Source organism: Nematolebias whitei, chromosome 23 (assembly GCF_014905685.2).
Source record: "Nematolebias whitei isolate Nwh7 chromosome 23, NemWhi1, whole genome shotgun sequence".
In the NCBI taxonomy this organism is placed as follows: domain Eukaryota; kingdom Metazoa; phylum Chordata; class Actinopteri; order Cyprinodontiformes; family Rivulidae; genus Nematolebias; species Nematolebias whitei.
In genome coordinates this window covers 13,676,637-13,687,647 of record NC_056520.1, presented here as the reverse complement: position 1 = coordinate 13,687,647, position 11,011 = coordinate 13,676,637, and the positions used below count along the sequence as shown (strand labels likewise).

Below are 11,011 nucleotides of genomic sequence, written 5' to 3'. Positions count from 1 at the left end.
TGTGTGTGTCTTGAAAAAGTAAATAACACGTTTTTGTCCAAATTAAGGTAATTTTATGGTTCCTACTTTCCAGATCCTGTATCTAGTAGCACTCATCTTAACTATATCAAAAAAATTACAGCCAATCCTTGTAATCGGTATCCATGATACATATTGATGATCAATATCGTGATTGTCACCATGTGTGATTGATATCTTGATTGGTATCATGATCGGCACCTTGTGTGATCGGTATCGTGACTGGCAGAAAAAAACCTCATCAGAGCATCCCTAGTCTCAATACTTGGTAAATATCAAACTTCTGGATATCTTCTGTAAGGAAATTCATCCATCTATCCATCCATTGTCTTCCGCTTGTTACCATAGTGTCTGTAATAAATTATCAACTAAAATATAATGCCTGCTTCAGGTGACATTTGAAAAATCATATTTTGAAGCATTCATTGTCAGACGTGTGTACGTGTTTTCTGAGCTGTCTAAAAGAAAAAGCTGATCTGTAAAAATCAAAAGTACGTAGTTGGTAACAAGTTGTTTCTTGGACACAATGTTTCTAATTAGAGCCAACCTCAGCAAAACTGTCAGTATTTCCGTGTTTTTTGTTTTTCCTCAAAACTCCTCAGGTCGCTAATTGTTGCTTTGGATCATAGTTATAGGATAACTGAATACTTCTTTTGTTAATTTAAGACACATTTTCTCCTCTCTCTGAGCCGGGGCAGATGTTTCAGCTTTATGTTTAAGTCTTGTCCTTGGTTAGACAGAGTCTAGCTCATATTTCTAGGAAGCAAACTGTGGCTTCTCCTCCCCTGCACGGTGTCTGTAACAAACCAGCTCCGTCCAATGACAACAGACCCGCGGAGCTTTAGAAAAAGCCACATTTGCATTTTCATTGTGCAGCAGCTTGTTTGGAAGCAATGCAGCTCTTACTATTGTGTCACATTAAGCCGAAAAAGGTTAAAGGTTTGGAGGAACTGTTTTTTTCATTTTAACTCAAGTGTAACAAGTTTGAGTCAGGTCCTCTGGACGGATTCTTCTTTGTTGAAACATTTTGTCTTTTATCCAAAAGACTTCTTCAGACTGGGGAGCTGAAACAAACTCAGTCTTATAAATTGTACCTTCTCATAGTGGATTAACCAGTTTTTTGGTGACATCCAGAACTAATTGTTCACATGATAAAGGAGGACCATCAGCCTAATGGCCGATTGTTAGTGCCCTGATGGCTGCTTGCTATTCACAGAGGGCAGAGTGAAACTTGCAATAACATTAACAACAAAGTTCATGCTCAAAAATCCGGGTATGCAATCCAACATTTTTCAGTCAGGTCATATGGACACTTTCTTTTTTTTTTGTGCTGAAACGTTTCGCCTTCGATCCGGAAGGCTTCATCAGTCAAGGAAACACACAACAAAACTGATTATTCCCAACAGCTTACTCCAAAGTGGAACAAACCAGTTATGTTGGTGATAAGATGGTCTCTTTGGTACGCCCCTCCTCCATTGCCGGCACTCTTCCTTGTTGACAGTCGTGTCAAACTGGTTGAAAACAACAAAGTCCATGCTCAATAATCCAGGTATACAATCCAACATTTTTCAGTCAGGTCATCTGGACAGTTTCTTTTTTTGTGCTGAAACGTTTCGCCTTCGATCCGGAAGGCTTCATCAGTCAAAGAAACACAGCTTCCGGATCGAAAGCGAAACGTTTCAGCACCAAAAAAAAAAAACAGAAACTGTCCAGATGACCTGACTGAAAAATGTTGGATTGCAATAACATTGTAAAAGGGGGACAGTTGAACACGGAGGCCTCTGCCCCTAGTTAATGATGGATGGGTTCTTTTCACAAAAATGGCCTCTCTCAAACCATTGTTCCTCTCTGTCAAGGCTGTGAACATCTTCATCCCTGAAAGAGTGACCGCTGGCCTGGAGATGAGTGTAGACCTAACATGTATGTTTTTTTTTTACTGTGGGAGGAAACTGGAGTACCTGTAGAAAACCCATGCAAGCACAAGAACATGCAAACTCCACACAGAAAGAGCCCAGGTCCAATCGGGAATTGAACCCAAGACCTTCTTGTTATGCAACAGTGCTAACCACGAACTACATGTTTTTCCATATATATATATATATATATATATATGAACAGTCACTTTTGTATTGGTGAGTTATTTTGATGGAATGTCCAATATTTAGCTTTACCGCTAATATCGGCTGATACAGATACCATGCCGTTAATATCAGAGTCAGAGTCAGAGTTTCTTTATTGTCATTCGCACCCCATGGTGGTACATGTGGTGGAGCGAAATTATGTACACAGGGTCCCAGTTACATCCAACAATAAAATGTAAAAGAAAAACAGTCATAACATCTAAGATATGAACTAAGAAAAACATCAACTAAATATACACTAAGCACTCATAACATAAAAACATTACGTCGAACATCAGCACAAACATGAACATGAGTCCGTGTGAGCAGATGAGCACGAATGAACACATCAACATTGAAACAGATCAGCAGCAACATGAAACAGATCAGCAGCAACATGAAACAGATCAGCAGCAACATGATGTGATTTTTTTTTCACAGTGATTATTCTGGTTAGAGATTCATGAGTCTAACAGCCTCAGGGTAGAAGCTGTTCCTCAGTCTAGTGGTTCTACACTTAATGCACCTCAACCTCCTTCCTGAGGGGAGTGGGACAAAAAGTGTGTGTGCTGGGTGAGCGGGGTCCTTCACGATGCAGGTGGCTCTCTTCCTGCATCTGGAGGTGTAGATGTCTGTGATGGTGGGGAGACTGACTCCAACATTCTTCTGTGCAGCCTTCACCACTCTCTGCAAAACTTTTCTTTCTGCAGCTGTGCAGCCTCCATGCCACACGTTGATGCTGGAGCACAGGATGCTCTCCACTGCGCACCTGTAGAAGGAGGTGAGGACTGAGCTTCCCAGACCAGCTCGTCTCAGTCGCCTGAGGAAGTAGAGTCTCTGATGAGCTTTCTTGATCAGGCTGGTGGCGTTGTTGCTCCAGCTGAGGTTGTCATTCATGTGTACACCCAAGTACTTGTAGCTGGAGACCACTTCCACCGCAGATCCTCTTATGTTCAGGGGGGTGTAGGTGTTTTTGTTCCTTCTGAAGTCCACAATCATCTCCTTTGTCTTCTTCTATTGTGCATCCCTATTACAAACTATTTAAAGATTTGTGTTTTTTCTTTGCAACAAATATGAGCATGTTTACTTTTCTCTTGAGGGACTCTGCACAGACAAAGACACAGGCTCCTGAAACATTGTTAGTTGGATAGAAGGCGTCACTCTGTCTTAATTCCTCTGCAGTGACACAGACTCCTGGGAGAGGTCAGGTTAGACGTCTGTCTTTAGGTGAAGGTCCAGCAGAGAGTCAACCTCCCTGCATTCCTCTGAAAGAATGCATTTTGTTGCTTGGCAGGGTTTAAGCTGAAACCAGCGCAGGTAAACATTCATCGGGTCGAGTTAATTCCCTTCTGTGTCCCACCTGAACTTGCATCAAAAGATTTAATCATTTAAAAAGACACTTTTGATTGTTTTAAATTAAATGTTTGTTGACAAATAAGGAGATTATGATGGTTGTAGTTTTTCTTACTTCTAGGCTGTGACACATCCGCATCCTGCTTTTATTTTGAAAGGCCTTCAGAATAATAAGGAAACATAATATAAAATATAAAGTTTATAGAAACTGTACTCCATAATTTGCTCCAGAACACTGTGAGATTTTAACCTTTACATATGTCTGAATAAAGCACTTTCGTTTGAAATAAATCATTGATACTGCGGTTCTTTTCCTGTAATCTAAGGCAGTAGTTCTCAAACTGGGGACCCCAGACCCCAGGGGATCCGCGAGCCGGTGCTTGGGGGTCCACAAAAATTTATTTATTTTTTTTTTCTTTCTTTTTACAAGCACGTAGATGTTTAACCACCCGTTAAAATGCACCAAAATGCAGGGAATTAGATCTACTTTATCTAAAAATTTGTGTTCCGGCATCGATCAGTTTACTAATTTGGCCCTGTTACTTGTATGACTACTACTGTTATGATTCTGTTCAGTTTCATGTAAAACGTTTTCTGTAATAATTTGAAGAAGTGGCAATGTGATCGATAACCTGAAGATCTGCGCTAAGTGAAAAACCACGAAGTAAAAATAGTAGTACAAGTAGTAGTAGTTTATTTCAGTGTGTATATATATATATATATGTATATGTGTATATATATATATATATATATATATATATATATATATAAAGGTGTTTTAAACCCTTCCCACACTCTTGCAATATTCTAAATAATGCTTCCAAACTCTAAATGCTCTAAAAGAGCACAGCATGTCATGATCTCAGCTCTCTGCCAACTGTCAGCGCTCTTGGCCACGCCCACTTCTCCGCTGCAGAGCAGAGATGTGACACGCTGCAGGAGGGAGCTTCTCTTGCAGCTGTTGGCTGCACACAGGTTCTGAATAATTTAAAATTTATTTTAAATAAAAATCCCATGCCGATCGTGCGGCTCATCCAACAATCAGTCATGTCCAATCTTATCCTTGAAAAACCGCGATAGAGCGCGTCCGCGAAAAACGAACCATGACATAGCGAGAGACTACTGTATATGTGAATAGGTAAAGTTTTAAAGAATAGAAAATTAAAGACTTGACCATAAAGTTGTGTAAGAGCTGGAGACCAAATTCACTTTCTGTTTTTCAGATTTGTAGGTTACAAAATCTGACTGTCTGCTTCTATGAGTGGATGCCAACATTTCTTTCTCCTTTTGTTCTTCTCTTCCTTCTTCACTTTCTGCCCATCAGGGCTAAAATGGTTGACGTCGTTTCGCCACAAACAATGCCATCAGAAAACGAGGTTCACGTAGCAAGGAGCTTCCTCACCAAGATTTTGCGAAGCTCCATGAGGTATAATTTAGTCAGCCATGGGCTAGTAGCTGTTAGCGCCGAGTGCTTGTTGGTCGAGCTGTGCTGTTTGTTGCCACATAGTATGTTGGTGTATTGTGGTAGTTGTCTTAATCACATATTTCTGTTCTGTAATTTGCATATTGTGATGTATTTCTTAACTCTCTATCTTGCTTTTCTTTTCTTTTTTTTTTTAGCTGAACAGTAGCTTCTTTATGTTTTTCTTTTTTATTGCAATATTTGCATTTAAAATGTGCAAAACAAATGCATGCAATGTGATGACTTTGTAATTTGCTTTTTTTAACATGCTGTCCAGGAAAAACCGCTTCAGGGGGTACGTTCACTTCTGGATTGAGACCTGTGCTATCCTAAATTATTTAAATTTGCTTTTGCAGTGGTATTGTTTGGATATGAGTGATATTTGCCACATTTTTTCAGATTATAAGGCGCAATATCAATGAACGGGTCTGTTTTCATACATAAGGTGCATTAAGTGAAACAAAACGGTCAGATAAGTCGAACTTTATACAACTCATTCACAATAACTCTCAACACTGTTCAGTTGTACCACATAAAATCAGTTCGAGGTCAGTAATCACAACCAGAGTTAAATATATAATAATAATATTAATAATTAATAATAGAAAATTAAAGGACTTGAAGTGCGCCTTATAGTCCGAAAAATACGGTAAGTGCATCTTTAGGTCAGACGCTCTTCTGCAAACATATTCCTTAGGTTCTGTTACTTTACAGACTGCAGATGAAGTTTATAAATTTGTCCTGCTGCAGATAGTTTGATATTTAGAAAATTTAGAAATCCAAAAAAGGATTAAAGGCGTAAGATTTTTAAGGTTTTGTTGTATTTGGTTGGACATAGTTTTATGATAAATTATAGTAAATGTGGGGCAATAATTCATTTAACTGGGAAAAGCTTCTCAAGTATCTCAGACAGGAATTTCATTAAAAACAACCCTGATTTATTATTTATTTATTGTTTTTACAATTTTAGTGATTAAATCAGTGAGAAATATATATATATATATATATATATATATATATATATATTATTGCTTGTGATTTGCTTTTTGCGTCAAGAAAATAAACTGGTTCCTTCTGCACTTTAAAATCACCCAAGTATTTGTAGGGGAATAACCCAATTTTTAACTTAAAAAAATCAGTTTTTGTATTTCTAAACTAATCCAATTTATTCTGATGTACCTGTAAATATAAAAATCTAATTATGTCATTCATTGAAGAAAAACTGTGTTTTCTATGTCTAACATGTTTAGTTACTGAACAACTTTTTTCATCAGGTCATTCAAGTTTACATGTGATGCGATGATTTAAATTCGTTGTACAAAAGAAAATGGTCTCCGTTTGAAAATGTCATATTTTATTGGATGTTTAGGTTTACTCTTGAAGCTATTCATGTTTTCAAGTGGTTCAAAACCTCAAAGTTCATGCTCAGTAATCCAGTTAAAAAACTCAACAAAGTGAAGTCAGGTCCTCTGGACGGTTTCTTTGTGTTGAAACCGTTCATCTTTCATCCAGATGACTTCTTCTGTCCAAGGAGCCACAACAAACTCAGTCCCATAAGTAGCACACTCATATAGTAGGCCAACAAGTTTGATGGTGGTAAGATGGTTTCTGGAGTCCGCCCTCTTCTCTGTTGACTCCTCTGAGGCAGCCATGGTCAAAGGGGTTCAGCATGAACTTTGATGTTTTGAACCACTTTGGATATGGCTGCCTCAAAGGAGTCAACAGGGGAGAGGGCGGACTCCAGAAACCAGCTTACCACCATCAAACTTGTTGGCCCACTATGTGAGTGTGCTACTTATGGGACTGAGTTTGTTGTGGCTCCTCGGAATGAAGAAGTCCTCTGGATGAAAGATGAAACGTTTCAATACAAAGAACCACTCAGAGGACGTGACTTAACTTTGTTGGGCGTTTCTAAAACATTTTCCTGCATTTTTAATTATTATGGAGTTAACATTTTTAAATGGGTTGTTTTGTCAGGAGTATTTACTGTAATTTGATTTGTTTTATTGTGAAAAATCATGAACTTATATGCTTTCATCTGCCCTTTATTTGTAGCTCAAAATACATATTTGTAAAGTTTTACGTGGTTCAAGCAAGTGCTAAAATATTAAAGCTGAGAAGATGATGTAGGAAGTTGAGTTTGACGTCAGTATTTGGTTTAGCCTTTTCTCAATCTGTGATTAAGATGCTCAGGTGGGTCTTTTAAAGAACTAAACTCAGTAGACTCCTACCATTTGTCAGCTTGTGAAAATTCTGAAGAAGCTTTAATGTCAAACATGTTAAATCCTTTGCAGGAAAAATGATCCAGGCTTGCGGCCTTATTCCTGGCACGTCTCTAAGCTGACAGAAGAGGAGTCCGAGCCTGCTGGATGTGAGGCCACCCCAGCGCCAGTGTGGCAGCCAAAACATGAAGCAAGGTGAGCCTTTTAGGTTAAGCTTTAATTTTTCTGCGTAAACAAAGATTTGGTTATCAAAATAATATTTTTTGTTAATAGGGCTCAAGAGACATCCATGCAAGGGGACCAGAGGACCCAGCAGACCAATCAGAGCTTGGTGAACGGTATGGAGAGGTTTGAACGTCTCACCCATCCTATCCCTCCAGGTCAGCTTTCCCCACCTAAATACATGGGCAGTGCTGACCAGCTCAGTGGATCAGGAGACAAAAGAGACACAGGGTTCAGCTGTTTCTCCGGCAGCTCCAGCCCTCCTGGTCAAAGCTCCAGCATGTCTATTAGGAAGGGTACCAGTGCTGAGAACATTTTCTTTAAGGGTCTTCACAGTGAAGGACCTCAGCAGAGTGAGCGGCACCGATACCTGCAGCCAACATTTGGAAACGGAGGCTGGGAGGGGTCGCAGGTCGAGGAGCAGCCTGCATCTCGGGTTTCCATAGCAGGGAGACCCGTTGTTGGCCTGCTGTGGCAGGTACCGGAAAAGAAAAGGTCCAAGTCGCCTCCTCCTCCACCCCCTCCCCTTCGCAGTGACAGCTTTGCCGCCACAAAGGTGTTTCCTTACTCTGAAGGGCCTTCGGGTCCAGCGAAGAGTCAAGGCAGATCTTTTGAAAAGCTGACAGAAACTAAACAGAACTGCCTCAGATTTCAGAACCACAACCAGCTGCACCCCAACAAACTCTTCTCCTTGTCCAGCAGTGACATCACTCAGTCTCATTACACCCAACCACCTGCTCACCAAAGGCAATACAGTGACGAAAGTCCTTTCTACCTGCAGACCAGGGCTGCTCCTCCTACAAAGACCCAAAGTGTTGGAAACTACTATCGCAGCCTCCAAGACCTGCCCACCAATGCTTTCAGTCGCAAACAAGTTCGACACTCCACAGCATTTATGGCAGGCTGTGTAATAAACCCAAGTCTGGAGAGTGGTGGGCACAGCAGATACTACAGTTTGGCAGGTAAACATCTGTTCCAAACCACTGAAAATAAGACCAGGCAAATGAAGTCAGATGGTTGGAGGGGAGAGAAAGAGAAAACACAATGGATGAACAGCAGTGAAACGGGCTTCTCAAGTTCACTAAAGACCAGCATTAAGGCTAAGTACTCTGGACCTCAGTCCAAGATGCCTTACAGTAAAAATGAGCACCATACCAGTCCCCAAGGGAATGATCTCCATTACAAAAACCATACCTGTGAAGTTCCTGTTCAAAGCTGCAGCCCAGAGGATTCACTGAAGAGCTACTCTGACGTTAAAAGATTATATCCATCACATCAGAATAACGAGCATAAGCTTAGTCTTTCAAGACCCCAAGACCCCTGGGTGCCTCAAGAAGATCACCGAATATCTCCACTGAAAACTCCTCTTCTACACTCCTTGGCCCAAGAGAGCAGGAGTCTAACTGAGAGACAACAGGCAGCTTCATCATCATCTGTGACGTCCACCCAGGAAGCCAGCGATACCGCGATTAACAACAGTGGAAAATTAAATCGCCGCAGTGACCGTTACGCTACCACCCTTCGTAAGGAGATCCAGCAGAAGAGAGCCCAGCTGCAGAAGAGCCGCAGCGCTGCAACCCTGACTCATGAGGCAGAGGACGACGATCCAGACGAGTGGAGATCCACTGGGGCTTCTGCTTCCTCAAATACCTACAAGGATCATTTAAAGGAGGCACAAGCAAGGGTCCTCCAGGCTACCTCTTTCCAAAGACGAGACCTTGAGCCCCTGGGACCAGAGGGCTCCATTTTCAAAGTTTCCAATGGACGCATTAGAGGACACCGGCGGTTCCACCCAGCAAAGAGGACACACTCCTTCTCAGAGCCTGATAAAATAGACAAAGTAGGAGTGGAAGGAGAATCCCAAACTATCTTGGATCCAGAGAGGAAGTTCTCTGAAACCAAACCAGCAATTGCCAGGCCGGTGTTGAGGTCAGGGCCTAGTCCAAACCTGAGCACAAAACTCGATGAATCAAACAAACCAAAAGAGGTATCTCCCTCCAGAGATCTTGAGGAAACTCACCAAACCACAAACCCCAACCAACTAAGTCCTGGACGTCAACAGGTCTTACTAGAACAGCAGAGACTGGGTACATTTGCTGAGTACCAGGCCACATGGAGCAAACAGAAAAAGTCATCAGACGCCAAAACACAAGGGAGATATCACTCAGCAGAGAACATCCTCGATGCAAGCGAAGAGGAGAAGGCCGTCTGCGTCCATGAGAGGTCCAGATCTTCACCGTCTGCAGACTTTTATACACAGGTGACCAGGACAGTGTTTTTAAAAGATCTTGATGAACAAGTAATAGTGCTCTAACAAACAGTTAATGGTTTTTACTCCTGTTACATTTTTCTTGTAGAACATTCCCTCCCAGTGGAGAGATCCCGAAGAACAGCCAAGCTGTTTAACCACCAGGTGAGATTTGATGACACTTTCAAGTTCAAGAATTTTTATTATCCCCGAGGGGCAATTTGTTTCACAGTCAGTAGGCACATACAATATTCATACTAGACAAGACATGAAGACATTAAAATGACAGTACAGAAATCATCACTATTTGCTGAGAAGCCTGATCACTCCAGGGATGAATGATTTATTCAGTCTGTTCGTCCTACGACTGGGCAGCAGATACCTGCGTCCAGATGGAAGCAACCTGAATTCACCATGGAGTGGGTGATCAGGATCTGCCAGAATCAGCCTGGCCTTGTTCACTGACCTCACCTTGTGTAGGTCAGTGAGGTTCTGTAGGACTATGCCAGCGTTTTGCTGCACATCCTGATGATGTTATGAAACACAAAGCTCTTAAAACAAACAATAACTAGAATAATTATTCATCGTTTCAATGTTCAAACACCCCAAATGACCTAAGAGTTGCAAGTTTCACTGATGCTTTTTGTCAAGTCAGAGAAAAGTCGATTGATTGTTGCTGTTTAATGAATCACAGCATTTCAAATACATGTTCCTGACCTCAACTTCTTCAAAACATTCTGCCCTAAGAATTAATAAATGCCACTGAATTTTCATTTTAACGTCATCTGAGCATAAAGCAATCAGAAAAAAAGGTTATAAGCTGAAGTTCATCAAAGTTCATGTTCAATAATCCAGGTAAAAAAAATCCTACAATGTTCATTCAGGTCATCTGGACGTTTTTTTTATTTTGTTTTTTTTTTTAGACATTTTGTCCTTCATCCAAAGAACTTCATCAGTCCGAGGAGCCACAACAAATTTGGTCCCATAAGCAGCCAGATTACCGAGCATGAACTTTGCTGTTTTGAACCACTTTGGTTATGGCTGCTTCGGAGCAGTCGATGGAGTGGGCGGGCCCCAGAAACCATCTTATCACCGTGTAATTGGTTGGTCCACTATTGAGTTTGTTGTGGCTCCTCAGACTGATGAAGTCCGTTGGATGAAGGACGAAACACCTCAACAACAACAACAACAAAAAAAGAAACCGTCCGGATGACCTGATTGAACTTTGTTGGATAAGCTTGAGTTGCTGTGATTAGAGGACTCGTATGTATGTATGCAAGTACGATCAGCGTCTTTTCTAAATATTGAAATAAATCTGTATCATTTTTGCTTTATATTTATTTTTTATATATATATATATATATAT

The 11,011-nt window shown here is 40.9% G+C and overlaps 1 protein-coding gene across 1 annotated transcript in view; it reads left to right on the top strand.

Moving 5' to 3' along the window:
• The window catches only part of LOC119429066 (protein Shroom2), a 43,298-nt gene that overhangs the window by 18,538 nt on the left and 13,749 nt on the right, over positions 1-11,011 (top strand). Inside the window, exons 3-5 of the mRNA XM_037696783.1 lie at positions 7,248-7,370; positions 7,449-9,657; positions 9,755-9,813. Of these exons, the coding sequence (XP_037552711.1) occupies positions 7,248-7,370; positions 7,449-9,657; positions 9,755-9,813 (2,391 nt within the window). The remainder of the gene's footprint in view (positions 1-7,247; positions 7,371-7,448; positions 9,658-9,754; positions 9,814-11,011) is intronic.